The 16,891-nt window shown below is 43.2% G+C and overlaps 1 protein-coding gene across 1 annotated transcript in view; it reads right to left on the bottom strand.

Annotated features, from left to right (window-relative positions):
* The window catches only part of ASXL3 (ASXL transcriptional regulator 3), a 128,860-nt gene extending 113,705 nt beyond the window's left edge, over positions 1–15,155 (bottom strand). The window contains exon 1 of the mRNA XM_064706041.1: positions 15,083–15,155. Coding sequence (XP_064562111.1) covers positions 15,083–15,136 — 54 coding nt within the window. The 5' untranslated portion in view covers positions 15,137–15,155. The remainder of the gene's footprint in view (positions 1–15,082) is intronic.
* Positions 15,156–16,891: the final 1,736 nt, after the last annotated feature.

The following is a 16,891-nucleotide window of genomic DNA, read 5'->3' as shown; positions in this document are numbered from 1 at the left end:
CTTTCAGGTGGCTGTAGAGAATGATAACGTCCCCCCTGAGCCTCCTTTTCTCCAGGATAAACAACCCCAATTCCTCATCACACTTGTGCTCCAGACCCTTCCCCAACTCCACTGCCCTTCTCTAATCTCACTCCATCACCTCAATGTTCTTCCTGGATTCAGGGGCCCAGCACTGAACACAGGATTCAAGATGAGGCCTCACTACAGGGGGACAATCACTGCCCTGATCCTGCTGGCCACACGATTTCTGATACAGGCCAGGGTGCCATTGGCGTTTTTGGCCACCTGGGCACACAATGGCTCATGTTTAGCCACTGTCAACCACCACCCCTTCTTTTTCCATTGGGTCACTTTCCAGCCACTCTTCCCCCAGCCTGTGGCACTGCCTGGGCTTGTTGTGACCCAGGTACAGGACCCAGCACCCAGCCTTGTTGAACCTCACACCACTGACCTCAGCCCATTGATCCAGCCTGTCCAGATCCCCACGCAGAGCCTCCCTGCCCTCCAGCAGAACAACACTCCCACCCAACTTGCTGTCATCTGCAAACGCACTGAGGGAGCACTCAATTCCCTCATCCAAATAATTTAAAAAGATACTAAAATGGATGGCTCCAATATTGACCCCAAAACTGAGCACTGGGAGGAACACCACTGGTGACCAGTCACCATTTGGACTTAACACCATTCAGCACTGCTCTCTGGGCTCAGCCATCCAGCCAGTTTTTAACCCAGTGAAGAATGTGCCCATCAAAGCCAAGAGCAGACAGTTTCTACACAAGAATGCTTTGGGAGCCAGTATCAAATGGCTTACTGAAATCCAGGTAGACAACATCCACAGCCTTTCCCACACCCCGTAGACTGGTCATCTGATCATAAAAAGGCGATCAGCTGGGTCAAGCAGGACATGACTTTCCTAAATCTCTTCTATCTGGGCCTGATCCCCTGGTTGTCCAGCATAGGCCACAAGATGGTGCCTTCCCAGACACTGAAGTCAGGCTGACAGGCCTGTAGTTCCCCAGATCCTCCTTCCAACCCTTCTTGCAGGTGGGCATCACACTGGCCAGTCTCCAGTTCTCTGGTTGACCAGGACTGGTGACAAATGCTGGAGAGTGGCCTGGCTCTTCCACCAGCTCCCTCAGTACCTGGTGTGGATCCCACCTGGCCCCACAGACTGGTGAGTGTCAGCTGGCACAGGAGGGCACTGTCTGTCCCTCCTGGATCCCAGCAGGGCACTGCTGCTCCCTCCTGGATCACAGCAGGGCACTGTCTGTCCCTCCCGGATCCCAGCAGGGCACTGTCTGTCTCTCCTGGATCACAGGGCTCTGCTGCTCCCTCCTGGATCCCAGCAGGGCACTGTCTGTCTCTCCTGGATCCCAGCAGGGCACTACTGCTCCCTCCTGGATCCCAGCAGGGCACTGTCTGTCTCTCCTGGATCCCAGCAGGGCACTACTGCTCCCTCCTGGATCCCAGCAGGGCACTGTCTGTCCCTCCTGGATCCCAGCAGGGCACTGTCTGTCCCTCCCGGATCCCAGCAGGACACTGCTGCTCCCTCCTGGATCCCAGCAGGGCACTGCTGCTCCCTCCTGGATCACAGCAGGGCACTGCTGCTCCTTCCTGGATCACAGCAGGGCACTGTCTGTCTCTCCTGGATCCCAGCAGGGCACTGTTCTGCTCCCTCCTGGATCCCAGCAGGGCACTGTTCTGCTCCCTCCTGGATCCCAGCAGGGCACTGTTCTGCTCCCTCCTGGATCCCAGCAGGGCACTGTCTGTCTCTCCTGGATCCCAGCAGGGCACTGTTCTGCTCCCTCCTGGATCCCAGCAGGGCACTGTCTGTCTCTCCTGGATCCCAGCAGGGCACTGCCTGTCCCTCCTGGATCCCAGCAGGGCACTGTCTGTCTCTCCTGGATCACAGGGCTCTGCTGCTCCCTGTCTCTCCCTACCAGCTCAGGCCGCTTGCCTGGAGGATGTTGGGTCTCTCTGCTGAAGACTGAGGCAAAGAAGGCATTGAGTACCTCAGCCTTTTCCTCATCTTTGGTTACAATGTTCCCCTTTGCACCCAATAAAGGATGGAGATTTTCCTTGGCCCTCTTTTTGTTGTTAGTGTATTTATAAAAACACTTTGTATTATGTTTCACAGCGGTGACAACATGGAGTTCTAGCTGAGTTTTCACCAATCCAGTTTTCCCTCTACAAAACCTGATGACATCCTTGTACTCTTCTTGAGTTGTCTGCCCCTATTTCCCAAGTTTATAAGCTCTTTTTTTTCTCTCCAAGTCCAGTCAAAGTTCCCTGTTCAGCCATGCCAGTCTTCTTCCCTGATGGTTCATCCTTCAGCACCTAGGGATAGAAATCTTATAGGCACAGGAGCAGGCTTTCTTAAAAGCGTGTCCGGCCTTCCTGGACCCCTCTGTTTTTAAGGGCTGTTTCTCAAGACGATCTCTGAACCACTGTCCTGGACAGGCTGTCTGCCCTCCAGAAGTCCAAGATAGTTTTGGTGAACACCTTCCTTACTTCGCTGAGAACTCCATTATATTGTGGTCACTGTGCCCAAGATGGCCTCAGACCTAGAGTCTCCAGTGGGAGAATCCAGGAGAATCTCTCCAATGGGAGAATCTAGAACTTTTTTTTATTGCTGTTGCTCTAGTAATAATATGGGCAAGATAATTTCAAACCGATTCTGAAAATTCTAATAGGCGATATTACTATCAAGTGAATGAGAAAATATTTCAGATGACAAATTGGTTTTCTTTTTCATTTATTTCAAGAGCATTATTTATAATTTCAACAACATTCCTTTAGCCAAGATAGACCATAGTACAACTTGTTCTAAAAAGAAACTGAATGTAACATCATGTAAACATAGTAGTTTATTTCCCAGACAAAGACCCTGTATTTGAGGGTCTACAAAACCCTATAAAGGAGAGAAGACAGACTATTTTTTTAAATCTTGGTATTTTACTGAAATTGCTTTAGGAGTAAAGTCTGAGAAAAATTCAAATTTTAAAGATGAACATTTGGGGGACTTCAGCTGATGATAGAATTAAGTGAAATGGTAGAAAAATTAATAAATAAACAAATTATATGTGATTTTAACACTAAATTGAGAAACTGGGGTTTTTCCTCATTTTTTCATTGTCAGTCAGATTTATTTTTTTACTTCCTTCACTATCTTTGCTATTCTACTTCTCATTGGTACAAGAACACCTCCATTTTCTCCATTGCTGCCCAATGCAGTACTGTAATTTACCTCCCCAGGATTACATCAGTATCACCCAGGCACACACTCTTTTCACTACATGACATGCCAACAGACATAAACCCAGTTTCATTCTCTCCTACTAATTGCAGAAAAGTGCTAAAAGTAATAAGCTTCATAACTATTATTATGTATGGATGGAGCATTTAAAACCTCTTTTTTTCCCAGAACATAATTCTCAGAATTCTCAGATCCCCTCCCTCTTCCTCCACACACATATCTTTCTATAAAATTAAATTCAACATTTAACAACACTTGAACTCACACATGAAGCTTCTTGCCATAACAGCTCCAACAATGCAGATAACAGAGAACAGGTGCACTGTTTTTTAAATTTAAATTTTCTTAAGCCTTTTATTCTCTTTGCAGCTCTTTCATAACCTTTCTTTTCCCCAACCACCATGCATATATACCAGCTTCACTTATCCAAGCTGCCACTTTTGTAGATCTGGCTCAAAATGAAGACAGGAGCATTATTTCACTCTATTTAACATTACTTTAAATAGCTTGAAACATTTTCCTACAGCTCAGACACTAATAAAATGAACTAGCACAAGAAAATTACAGTATGAAACTAAGTCTGTCCTCATCAAGGACAGCTAAAATTGACTAACAATGACAGAGATATTATTTTTCATGTTATATTTTTATTTAATGGAAGTGTTACAGATTCTGAGAATTGTAGAACTACACAATGGTTTGGGTTGGCAGGGATTTTAGAGATCATCTGGTTTCAATGCCCCTGCCTTGGGCATGGACACCTTTCACTAGATGACATTGGTCAAAGCTCCATCCAACCTGGCACTGAACACTTCCAGGGACTGGGCATTCACAGCTTCTCCAGGCAACCTGTTCTTGTATGATTAGAAAGGTTTGATAATGTGTCAAACAGTCCATTTCCAAGCAAGTAGCTAACCCTATGAATTGCAGGAGACAGAAATGTTCTGTTATGCAAAATAACAATTATTTACTTAAATACTAATCTACAAAAAAAACCCCTGAACAAACAAAAAAAAAAAAAAAAAAAAAAAACAGAAAACCCAACAAAACAGGTTCCTGAAGCAAAAAAATTATTTTTATTATTACTTTATTGATTTTTACTAAGGTATCTTAGATTGTTTTTCGGTTTGTTCCTTTTATTAAACAGATTAAAAGTCAGTAAGACAATGTTTTTCTTATCTAACTCTCAAATATTATGTATGGATATACATAATATTTTTGATAAACTGTTTTGACTCCATTACTCCAAAATTTTTATAGCTCTTTTATTTTTTAAAATATTATTTCTTTAAAATCTTTTATCTTTTAAAATCATCTTTTATTGAGTTTTTCACTGTGTAGTTCACAGGCCACCTGAAAGACTGTCTTTCTGGAGTCGATGAAACACAATGGCTACAATTTCTGCTCAGACACTGACTTTATTCCCAAGGCCTTAAACTCTGCTCGCTCACATCACTGTTACTTTCTTGCATCATATCCTGCATCCTTCAGTCAGTCATGCGACTGTTTGTTCACACTTCTCCCATACTCCCTTTCACTGGAAAACTCTGGCCCAGAGAGCCACAGGAGAGCTCTGAAGCCTCCTCCTCAAGGGCCAATGCTGCTGGGGCAGGAGGCTAAATTAACAACCCACAATGGCTGCAGTGAGCATCCAACACTTACTGCCATGGGCAGATCGGCAGCGCAGGCTCTGAGAAGCTCCTGTGGAGGTGCTCAGTGAATGCAACAATCGTCACTGATACATGTAGCAAAGGCATGCAGTAACTTGCACAGACAGACTGATAAAAATCTGCAAGTCTACCTTGTGAAGCCACAGCCCTCTACTTCTGAAGTGCTTCTACAAATCCAAGCCAGAGCATGTTTTAACATCACAACCACTTAGTGGGGCTCCCTGTCACTGGAACACTGTTATTACAAAGAGCAGGGAAGATCCTTCCTCATAAGACAGCTGCAGCATTCAAGACAGCTCCAAGCAGTAATTCCATTTTTTGTCAGTGTTTGCTCCTTGGGAGCCAATCCCATGCTCCAAAAAGCACAGATTTCAGTAACAGACTTTTTCTAAAGACCGGGGACATCAGTCCAAGACAAAGTCATAGGGTCGGTTATCCCTGACATTCCACTCAGATGGGTAGCTCTCATTCCAAAAGCAACAGGGGAAGTTGGCACTGTTGATCCCTGAACATTGACTGGAGGAAGAACAGGATTTTAGCATGAAAAATCTGACTGCAAGATGAAACTGGGAGCAGCATCCATTTCTTGCTATTGATAATAGTGTACCCAAAGGATGCTGAGGCTCATTATGGACAGATCAAATGTCCCAGGCATGTAGCCGCATTTCTGTGATTCTCCCTGTCAGTTTCACAGGCCTGTGACCCAATACCTGAAAATCTACATACATACATACACATATATATATATATTATTAGAACTGCAAGTCAGGAATTCAAGGGACCACATCAAAACATTTAATCCTTATTCTCCCCTCCCACCAAATACTTCCGCCTGGGATATCTAGCAAAAATTATTTTAGCTGTTGTCCATGAGAGCACCTTCAGGAAGGTACATACCTATGGAGCCATGGGTCATCCTGAAATCAGCAATGAAAAGGCATTAACATCTCTTTAATAGTCCATTATTTGAAGATTTCTTCTACAGTGAATTCTGAGCTTTTTCCACACCTAGATGACAAGCCTCACTATATTATTCTCCATTTTAATTTTTAAAACAGAAGACGTGTAGTTGCAAAATGTCTCAAAAATCTGCATTAAGAATGAAACAAATTATGGAATAGATTAGAATGGATTAAGCACTACTGCTGTATGTAAAAATCTGCTGCAGCATTGCTGCATCAAACACTCAAAAAAAAAAATCAAGAGACTAAGCCCAAATTGCCTCAAAAACCAGAAAATATGAATGAGAACCATTAACTGGATAAAGAATTCTCAATTTGTACTAGAAAATTGATGTTTTCTGTCTAGTCACTGTCAGAAAAAACACAATGCATCTAAATTCTAAATCATACTCGTTGGACAACTTTTCCTAATAATTTTATTTTCTTAGTTCTCCCATTTTTTAAAAGAGAATGTAAATTTTCACTAAAAGAGCAGATTCTGGCAAAGCCAGACAAGTCATAGTTCCTATCAGTAACAAAAGTTAGTAATTACATTGATTTCACAAAACTAAAACTAACTTGGGTTGTATGACTTCTTTTCAAGTGTGAACAGACAAGGTGACCTTGAGGCCCTTTCCAACTCCACCTTCTATCAAAGTAATGCTTTAATTAAGATGCTTTTCTCAACTGAAACACCAAGTTCCAAAGAGGTTCTCATTGGTCTTACCAGCTTGGAATTTCTAAATTACAGAAATTCCAAATGAGATTAAAAGCAGCTAGTATGATCAGAGAATGTAATGGTTTTGAGATAGCTGCCAGAATCTTGGTCCAGCAGAACCACAGCAGGCTATGGAAAATAAGGGTCTATTTTTTCCTGTTACCCTTGCTAGGTAATATTGGCAGGCAGGCACAGTGACATGGAATGTCACATGCTTCACTGATACAACAGTGCCAGCAGGTGATGGATAACTGGGAATTTTGAGGCATAAAAAGAATTAACATTTATCTAAAATTAGATATCAATAGACATTCAGTTTCAATTTATGGAACAGAAAAAGAAATAATCAAACGAGATGATATCACTTAATGAAAAATAGTTAAGTACTTTGGCAACACAATGATAGTGGTAAAGCCTCATCTTATATAAAAAAGAAGATTCAAGTTACAAAAGTAGGAAGAAATCATGTGGGACATGAATTTGACTGTAATTTACTAGACTCTAGACAGGCATCTCACCAAATATGTGAGCCACTACACGGTTATGCTGGTTTTCCAAGCTGCTAAGAGTCAGCTAATGGAATCAAACTTTGACCTTCAAATGTTCGATATATACTTCGGGTAAGACTCTTTTCCTTCCCTAGATGTTAAGTTACATGGGAAGTTAACTAGGATAAAACAATCATAAACCCTGATTGATTAATTTAATTCCTAATTCTGTCTGTCTATAGGATCTAAGCAAAATCACAAAAAAGAAAGAAAATAGCTTTGAATTCTCCAAAGCAAATAACCTAGTAGCTCAGGATCTTGTCTCTAAAGGAACACTTCTGAAGTTGTAGAGGTGTAGGAAATGTTATCTCTAAGTCAGGCTATGTTCTATAAGATGCAACTGTCACCCACAGGATAATGGTTTCTAGAGCTGACCCACTACAAGCAGTGAGGAGATTCTCATCACAAGCTTGTCTAGACCAATCTATGCATATAGGAGGACAAGTTTCAAAACATACCATGTAATATGTGCCTTCTAAACAAATTATTTTCTGGTGATCAAAAATCATTAACAATAATCTAGGGTGTGACCTGGAGTATCTTCCACACAGAACTACAGCCCAAATAGCCTAATGAGTCTGATGGCTCCAGAGCAACAGACTGAACTGTGGCTGCTGATCCTGGCAAATGCTGTCAGACAGAAACAAAACTCGATGCTACACTACAAAGCAAATCTTAGACACCTGAGGTACAAGAGGCCATGTCAGTCATAAGCTGCAATGCAAAAGCTGGATGCCATATGTTAAAAAACTCAAGTAAAAGGTCCTTCAATACTGAGTAAAGTCACATGCCAGGGTCCACAGATTTTGTCTTTCTGAGCTCAAGAAATTATAGAGCGCTGAACTCTTAAGTCAAAGAATGAAAATATCAGATCACCTAGATGCTCCTATTCCAATGTCACAAACACCAGAGCTCACTTGAACAAAAGTTAATGGAGCTCCTCTGGACCCCTTCAACACCAAGTGCACCCCTAACCACAATCAGCGCACTGACATCAAAAAAGCTCCAGCATGTACTGCCAGATGGTTTATCTGTCTCCTGACACTCATTTGAGGTCTGTGCTAGAGCCATATCACCATTCAGAAAGTTGTAGGTCATCCTTTCAAAGCAAGATTAGCTGCAAGCAATCAGAAGGCACCTCTCTACCATTTCACATCCCCATCAAGTACATCTCCTCCCAAGACAGGAACTCCAGCAACAGAAAACTTTCTGGCAGGACCTCTCAGAAAGAAAGCAGCCTCAGAGGACCAGTATGTCAACAATTTAGGATTCTGTGGGGATAGTAATTGTCATTCAAAGTTGGTAAGTGATTAAATGAACCACTTATGACCAATCTGTTGTGCCTGAGCAGCACAAGGATTTGCTACCTAAACTCACAGGATGAGCAAATGGCATGTACCAAGACGTACTGCTTATTGCTCTGCCTTTGCATTGGAAGTTCACCCAGAGTGAAGGCTAAGATACTTGGTTTCTTCAGTCTGCAAATTCTTCAGAAGGAGGATTTGCTCAGTTTCATCTGGAACCCATGGACCAATAATGAAATTTCCACTAATCACATCTTTTCCCAGGTTTTGACAGCACAAAAGGAGGTCTCTATTTAGTTACTGCTATTTACAGGGAATACCAAGACCATCATCATCACATCCAGAAAAACAGAAAACACAATGAAGCTTACAACATTAAAAAAAAAAAAAAACCAAAAAAAATTAAAAAAAACTACAAAGGAAAAATTTTTACTCCAAAGTCAAGAGGTCAAGTTTAGCACATGATTCTCCACATAACTGTAATTTGCTGATCACAGTAAAAAGAGCAAAAGAAGCTCCAGCAGGAAGTACAGTAAGTTTAGTTTGGCTTTCCACCTTAAGAATAGCATGCTACTTGGTCCAGACTAAGGCGCTGAAATGGCATGGTTTGCATACAGGGACTTGGTGAACTGGGCTAGCAAGTCCAAACTTACCTACCTAGCTGTGAAGGGTGGTAGGGTCTTGAGTGTGGTTAGTGGAAACTACTTCACTGTGGTTGCACATGCAACTGACACAATCTACTCTTGGAAGAAGAAAAACTAAAACAGTTACTTCAACAGAAAATCCAATATGTCAGGAAAATATTGGCTCTTCTATAGAGAAAGGTAAGCCAGAAGACACTGGAAATATTTACTGTAACAGGGAAGATTAAACCATACCTTAAGGCACTGAGAACACCTTCACACTATTGAGGAATGCTCATATTTAGGTTCCTGTTAGGGTGTTTTCCTATGATACCCAGCTTTGACAGAAATAATGTGACATTACTGAAAACAGGTCCCATTCCTAGGTAAGGTTCTTGCCTACCTAGAGGTCTGCAATGCCAAGGGTTAAAGGGCTGTCTCAAGACAAAACAGTACAATCTCATTTCTTTCAATCTACCCTAGAAAAATGCAAAATGTGAGCTGAAATAGATTACATTGTTTGTAGATTTTATTTATTTATTTTAAATCAAAAAATACTAAACCCACACTTATTAATGGTATTTCACACTAACAAGATAAAATATTGACTCCAGAACCACAAAAGGTAGGAAAAAAAATAAGTGCAGGTTCAACCTTGTCTAACAATTGCAAAAATTACTTTGAATAAAACAAGCGGGAGGAAACCCTAGAGCAAACCAAACTAAAATACAGCTCTTCAAAGCAGCATTGATTGTGGATCAAAGGGAAAGGCCATCAAAACTTCCCAAGCCACAATGTTTCTGCATGTCTGAAAAAGAATTAACTCAGAACAAATATGGAAATAATAGCAGGTCTCTGTTAAGCCAACAACAAAGAAATCCTTAATACTGTAAAACAAAGTTATATCAAATTTTCCTTTTTAAAGACACATGAAGCTCCTTTAGTACAATGCTTTTAAATGTTATTTATAGTAACAAAATCAAAGACTTAACATAAAAGTCAAAGGGATTATCATCAATGGTCTAGCTATGCAGAAGTAACTCTTCTAGTTTTCTGTTTCTTTTGTGGTCTTCAAATATGAAGATGCAATACAAAAATACTTCCATACCACTACGTGATCTGTTTCAACTACATTATCTCAGCATAGCAGATGAAGTAACAATCAGCTTTTGGACAGCCAGCCACATTAAACAGTAGTATGCAAGTGAGCAATTTCAGTGGCTGGTTTTCATGTTTTTTTCCAGCATCAGTTTCCCTAATTAATTAGCATATTTTTCTTACAGTTTACAAGAGGAAACAAACAGCTCTTAGTTAAAAGCTGGATCCTGTCAAGAGACTACTGCAAGAAACACACAAATTAAGATATGAGTATTACTCACCCAATATGCACGTCACCTGAACCACAAGGACTCTCCATAGAACTAGAAAGCATGTAAGTCCTCAGTAACACAAGAAAACCTTTCTTTCAGAACAAAATTTGGAGGAAAAAAAGCAAAAATACTAGAGAAGTAATCCAGCACACAAATAACCAAACAAGGACTACTGTTCTCATTCTTGGAATTTTCTTCTGCTTTATTGTCAGCTTGTGGCAGAGACTTAATTCAACTACATTTCAAAACACCACTTAGAGGAAAGGGCAATAATAAGGGCAAGCTATTAATAAAAAGGTGTTTTTAACATGTTACCATAAACTATCACCCTTCATAGGCAGATGGTCTGTGCTTCTGAGCTCTGCATTCCCAAAATGACCAGTCTTCACTCACTCTGTTCAGGCCTTTGGTTCAAAGTCTTACAAATAACAATGGATCATGTCTGGAAGTCAAATGATAAAAGTTGGATCATTGCAGCCTACTTAAAATTGTCATCAGTTTTTATGTGGCAGAGTATCCTTGGGCATGTTTTGTTCTCAGTATTTTTCATTTCAATAGTTTTTATGCAGAATTTTATGACATTAAATTTTTAAGAGGCAGAATTCACTACTTCAGGATTTCCAGCAATAGCTTGAGAGTCCTTGTGAAGCTAAACAGAAGATTTTTCATCTGAAAGGAATCACTACAAATTGCTTTAACTACTCAAGTGTTTAACCTTTCTATACAATTTTAATGAGTTCCATGTATGATCAGAAAACAACAATACGGCTACATCAAATGAGGATCAACTAAGAGACAAAGGAAAAACAGGATGTTTCTCCTGCTTCCTTGAAAGGTTTTCTTTTGTTCCCATTCTTTTAAGTGTTCTATCTTAGTCTATCAGACACAAAAAGCAGAAAACTGGCATGGAGATAATGCCCAGGTCATACATAAGCTCTGCTGTAGTCTGCCCTGCTGCAAAGTACAAAGTGAGTTGACATATTGGGTCTACATCAAAGACATGCCCTTTGGCAGGTTGTAAAGACAAGTTGCAATTTTGTCCATAAAAATGTGTGTTCTACAAAATGGGCTCTGTAACATGAACTGTTAGTGGTATGCCACCATTCCATTGATCCTGCACATGCGTTCATTTCTCAGGAATGCTTCTAAGCTGGGCTATGCCTTGCCCTAAGATAAGCAGACTTGCATAAAGAAAAAAAGCAGTGTGTCACAGACAGAAAGATTCTACTCTCTGCAGGAGACTTCTTCCATAAAATGCAAGTTCTGATAGAGGGCATGCCAGTGGCTCCTGCTTTATTGCCTGTATCACATACATGGTATTTACAGTAAGAGATTAATAGAATGGGAGACCTTTTCTGCTTATGTTTTAAAAATTAAGAGAACAGCTTGAAAAAACACTGCATTGCAGGAGGTTTTCAAAAATTCCTTAATCAAATATTGAAAACGAGTAAATAGAACACTGACAGTCTGGAGCCTCAGTGCTTACACATTACAATGTGTTTTGAGAAAGTCATGTAATACATTTTTCCAAAGTACTTCTGCTTTTCTCATTGTGAATATGGGAAACAGAGAGCTGTGAAAGAGCTCCAGGCTCAAGTCCAGTTCTTGTGTTCCTTTTTATCCATAACTATTATACGGTACATTACGAGTTTCAATATAGATTGAATACAGAGACACGACCATATCAATTTCTGTCATAATTACTGTGAGAGAAGTAGTAACAGAGAATGAATGAGGCAGAAGTGTAGCCACAGAAGGAAGATGATTTTATGACTGTGAAACAGAACTACTACAGAGACGCTGTTGGTATCGTAACTACCTCTCCCACAGATTTCCTGAACAGCTTTGAGTAAGGTACTTAATCTTTCCATGTCTCAACTCTGCATGGGTAAAGCAGAGGTCAAAATACTTAACCTCATAGGCATGTTGCAAGTATAGAAACATTTGCATTTGGGAAGCTACTAGGTGCTGCTAATAATAGCTGTGTATGTACAATTGAAACATAAAATGAAAATCTGCTTCAGCACTGTTTGAAAGGTGTACAAAAAATTAAGTACGGGACCTCACAACAAAGAAAGAATAACTAAAATTCTGCAGATCTACTGAGTGAACTTAGAACACTTGGGAAACTGGCATGAAACTACATCATTGAAAGTGCACACTGTAATACACAGACATGAAAAACAGACTGATAAAGCAATGCCAGCAATGTTACCTGTATAATTTCATACTTTTTAGCATTTCACTTTCAAAGCCAAATATTGTTGCAATGTAAGAGCTTTTATAAAAAATCTACAATGTATATAACCATACAGTGCTCTATACATTAATTCATCCTCTTTTTCCTAAAAATAATTCAGCAGTACACAATTTTACAGCATATTGATCTAGGTACGTCATGAGTCATTTTTTGTGAGTAGGTATCAATCACTTCATTGTTTACTTGTCTGTGGAAAGAAATTGATTTAATCAAACCATGCAGTAATACATTATTGATGTATCCCAAGAAAACAAAGTCATAATGAACCATCAGGGTCCTAACATAAAACACTGTAAGGAGCAGCAATTTCGGCTTCAATCTTTCCTAGTGATTTGCAAACATATGTGACTGTATACAAGTAGCAAAGACTAATGCAAGACTGTAGCTGGTCTGAGCAGCAGCACATGTCATTCACATAACAGAATTGGGATAAGCTCTGCAGAACTTGGCAACCCCAGGAGGCTGGACAAACCACACTGTGGACCCTGTGTATCCCCACCACTTATATACAGCAGTGTATCATCTTACATGCTACTTGATTTTAGCAAATCATTACTCTTCTAGGGGGAAATGTGAAGCAATAGGACATCATGAAAATAAGACTCTTAGCCCTTCTTCACAGCAGTGGCTCAGCCTTTGTTCTCCAGAGGCTTTAAACTTTTCCATGTATTAGACCACATGGGAACAGCAATTTTACTCGATACACAATAAAATCCTTTACGCACATTTGTCAAACAAAATACGGCTTACAATGGTAACTGCAGCAGCAGCTTGAAAGAGTAAAGTTAGGATAGCAATTTGATGTATTTTATAGACTTTTGAATGTATGTTCATCAGCTTAGAGCACGGAGAAACAAGTAGTGGAGCAACATCTGCTGCCAAAACAACTTTGGCAAAGGTGAGTATTTTACTGCAGTGAAACTTCTGTACAATCACGAGAAATAAGAGTACAGTAGCGACACCATATCAGAGATGTGTTCACTAATGCTGCATTATTACAAAATGTTGGGGGATGTATAACGAGCCACATCAGAATTTAGCACTGCCCAAGCCCACGAGAGTACCTCGATACAGCTTACAGAGACATCTATAGGTAGTGTCTGTCTAATACCTTATAATTATTTACGTAGGAGAGAGAGGCTGAACTTCCTATCTAGGAATTCCTATAACGAGGTGGAAACATTTTTACAAGGAAAGTGCTTCACAAATACACTAAACAAATAATAGGAATAAGATAGCATTACCCTGTACCAGAAACAGATGCAAGACTAGTAACGGCATATTACGTAAACAATTCAATCTGTATCAGAGATGAATAAAAGATAAAGTTCGTGTAGATACAAAAAGACAGCGTAGCCAGCAGCCTATCTTTCCAGCTTTGTCATCTTTCTACGCACTCGGCTGGAGCTGAACCAGACTCAACTTTGCAGGAGACACGCATACGGACGTGTACAACCATACGTGCCGTACCGTGCCTAACTATTTGTTGTAAAATTCCTCGAATAGAGAGAACCCAGACGTACTCCGAAACGGGAAAACAACATAAACGATGTACTCTGTTACACTTAGCGAACAGTAATACAGAATCATGAGAACAGATACAGTAGGGTAAGGGAGACAGTTTCTTAATGAAGTGGGAATGGACCGAGTCTCCAGAAGCACGGAGCCTTTCCAGAAGCGGGTTACATTGCCCTGGGCATTGCCCAGCTCCGTGGTGGAAGTACAGAGGGTGAAGCGAAATCTCAGGTCAGAGTTGTCTCTAACGCCCCTCACCCCTGTCCTGTCGCCACTAAAGGGATGGAAAGGCAAATCCCGGCTATTTCACTTTTCTCTAAATTAAAAGGAGGGATTTCCTCGGGATACGTGATGCACAAACTTTGCAGAGATATAGACACGGTCCCTAGGTATTTACTTACACACTTAATCACACACACACACATGCAGAAAGAAGAAAAGAATAGAGGCATTTCCTCACGCACACAGCGCAGAAGGGACGTAGGTATTTCTCTCCTCCAAGCAGGCAGGGACGGGCGGCAGAGCCGCGGGCTGCCCGGACCGCCAGCCCGGCTGAGCCGGCACCCGCACCCGCACCGCTCCCGCACGGGCACTGCCGCGCTCCTGCCCGCTCCCTCGCACGCACGCCCCGGCTCGTTCCGGAGTCCCTCGCACACTCTGTGCCCCAGACTCGCTCACACGCTCTCTCTCTGCCTCTCCCCCTCCCGTCCCGCCTCGCAGTGGCCCCGACCGCCGGCAACAAAGCGGCGGGCGGGCAGCGCGCCGGGCTGGCGGCGGCGGGACGCGCTCGCCCCGCACGCACACACACACACAGACAGACACACAGACACACGCGCACACACACATACAATGCTGCCGCTGCCACCGCGGCACCTACCAGGCGGGCAGCCTCGGCCCAGGTGCGGTCCTTCTTCTTCCTCTTGTCTTTCATGTTTGCATCTCATTGAGGTGGTTCGGGGGGGGGGAGCGGGGGGAGGGCGGACCGGGAGTGGGGGGGGGCCCGGAGGGGTTCCGCACGGACAATGATACGGTGACACCGAGCTCTGGAGCCCCCGGGGCGGGAGGGGCGGGGGCGGAGGAGGAGGAGGAGAAGGAGGAGGAGGAGGGTGGGGGCAGAGGCTCCCCGCGGCGGCGGCACAGCTGTGACAGCTTGAGGGATGCTCCGCCGCGCTCACAACAATGCGCTGTGACGTCACGCGGGGGAACCGCGCCCGCGCCCAACATCCCCACGGCGGCGGCGGCGGCGCCCCCCGCCCCAGAGCGCGCCCGCCCCCCAAGCCTCGCGAGAGCGCGGCCGCGGGCCGGGGGCGGCGGCGAGGGGAGCGGGATGACGGGCCGGCCGGCGCCGCCTCACTACAACTCCCGTGGTGCTCCGCGGCGGCTCCCCGGGGACGCGGCGCTGGGGGCGCTGCCGGGGCGGGGGCGGCGGGCGGAGGTGGCGGCGAGGGCGGCCCCCTCGGCCCCTTCCCCTCCCTCTCCGCCGTGTGCCCGCTTCGCGCCGCGCCGCCTTCCATGAAAGCAGCCCAGCACCCCGCCCGGCCCTCCCCCGCACTGCGAGCCGATCGCTGGCTCCTACTTACGGCTGGGGCGGTCCCCCGGCCCGGCGGTGCTCGCCCGTGCCCTCCTGGCTCCGGCCGGAGCCGCTGCGGGAGTGCCGGAGCGAAGGCAGCCCCGGGCGGGCCGGGGCCGGCGCGCAGGGACCCCGCGTTCGCGATTCAGCTTCTCTTCTTGTCGGAACAGGAAAGAACATCTTGTTCCAGTGTGTAAACAAAGGGAGTTGATGTGCTGCGCTCGTAAAACCGCCGAAGGAGGTTTTCTTTAATTGGATGACCCAGGATTAAGATACCCACGAAATGAGGAGCGAAGGGACTTGGCACACCTTCCTGAGTTGCAGGATATTGTTATGCGGGGCTTGTTTCCTCCCTTCGCCCAGATTATAGCCTACATTAGGAATATTATCGAAATACATTAGGTATTTTTTTGTTCGAAGTGAAACGAGTTAGAAATTATTCAAGGTTTTCTGTATCCGTCTATTCAGTGCCTGCTCTCTCTCCTTTGTCCTCTCAGCAGCACCCGTGTTACGCCTTGCCTTATTCCTTTGGTAACATTAAACCTTATTTCTCCATAAATACACAGTTTTGGGTGGAAAAGAATTACGCCAAACCAACTACCACAGTGCTTAGCCTGTTTTACAAAGAAAACGACCAGGACAGCCCTGAGAACCTTCAACCTCTCAAGGAAACAGAAGAACTTGATAGCGTTCCCCAAACACTCTAAATGAGCACTCACATTGTCTGGTGGTTTGCATCTTCCTCCTCATATTTTAGTGGGAAATTAGGCATGGAAGATAGCACCTTTCCAGATTTCATTATTCACTCCCACTTATGAAAAAATATTAAAAATATGAGCAAAATAAAATTCTGTTAAACAGCTGCTTCTAAATTTAGTTTTGATTCCTGTCTATATAACAATAAGCAGAGGATTTGGGTATGCCTCAGAAATGTTCTTGAGAAAAATGTTGTCGCAGCTGCAATGTTTCAGGTGTGACATTGTGCAAAAATTTTTGCAATCAGCCAGTTGTCGAAACAGGTACATATGCCTTTGTTATTTACTGAATGCTGCCGTTGTCACCTTAGTAACATTTAGAAAGAAAATGCTTGCTGTTACTATCACTTCTCTACGTTTT

This window comes from Zonotrichia leucophrys, chromosome 2, assembly GCF_028769735.1.
Source record: "Zonotrichia leucophrys gambelii isolate GWCS_2022_RI chromosome 2, RI_Zleu_2.0, whole genome shotgun sequence".
Lineage (NCBI taxonomy): Eukaryota > Metazoa > Chordata > Aves > Passeriformes > Passerellidae > Zonotrichia > Zonotrichia leucophrys.
Note: the sequence above shows the minus strand (reverse complement) of the source record. Positions and strands in the feature narration are given on the sequence as shown.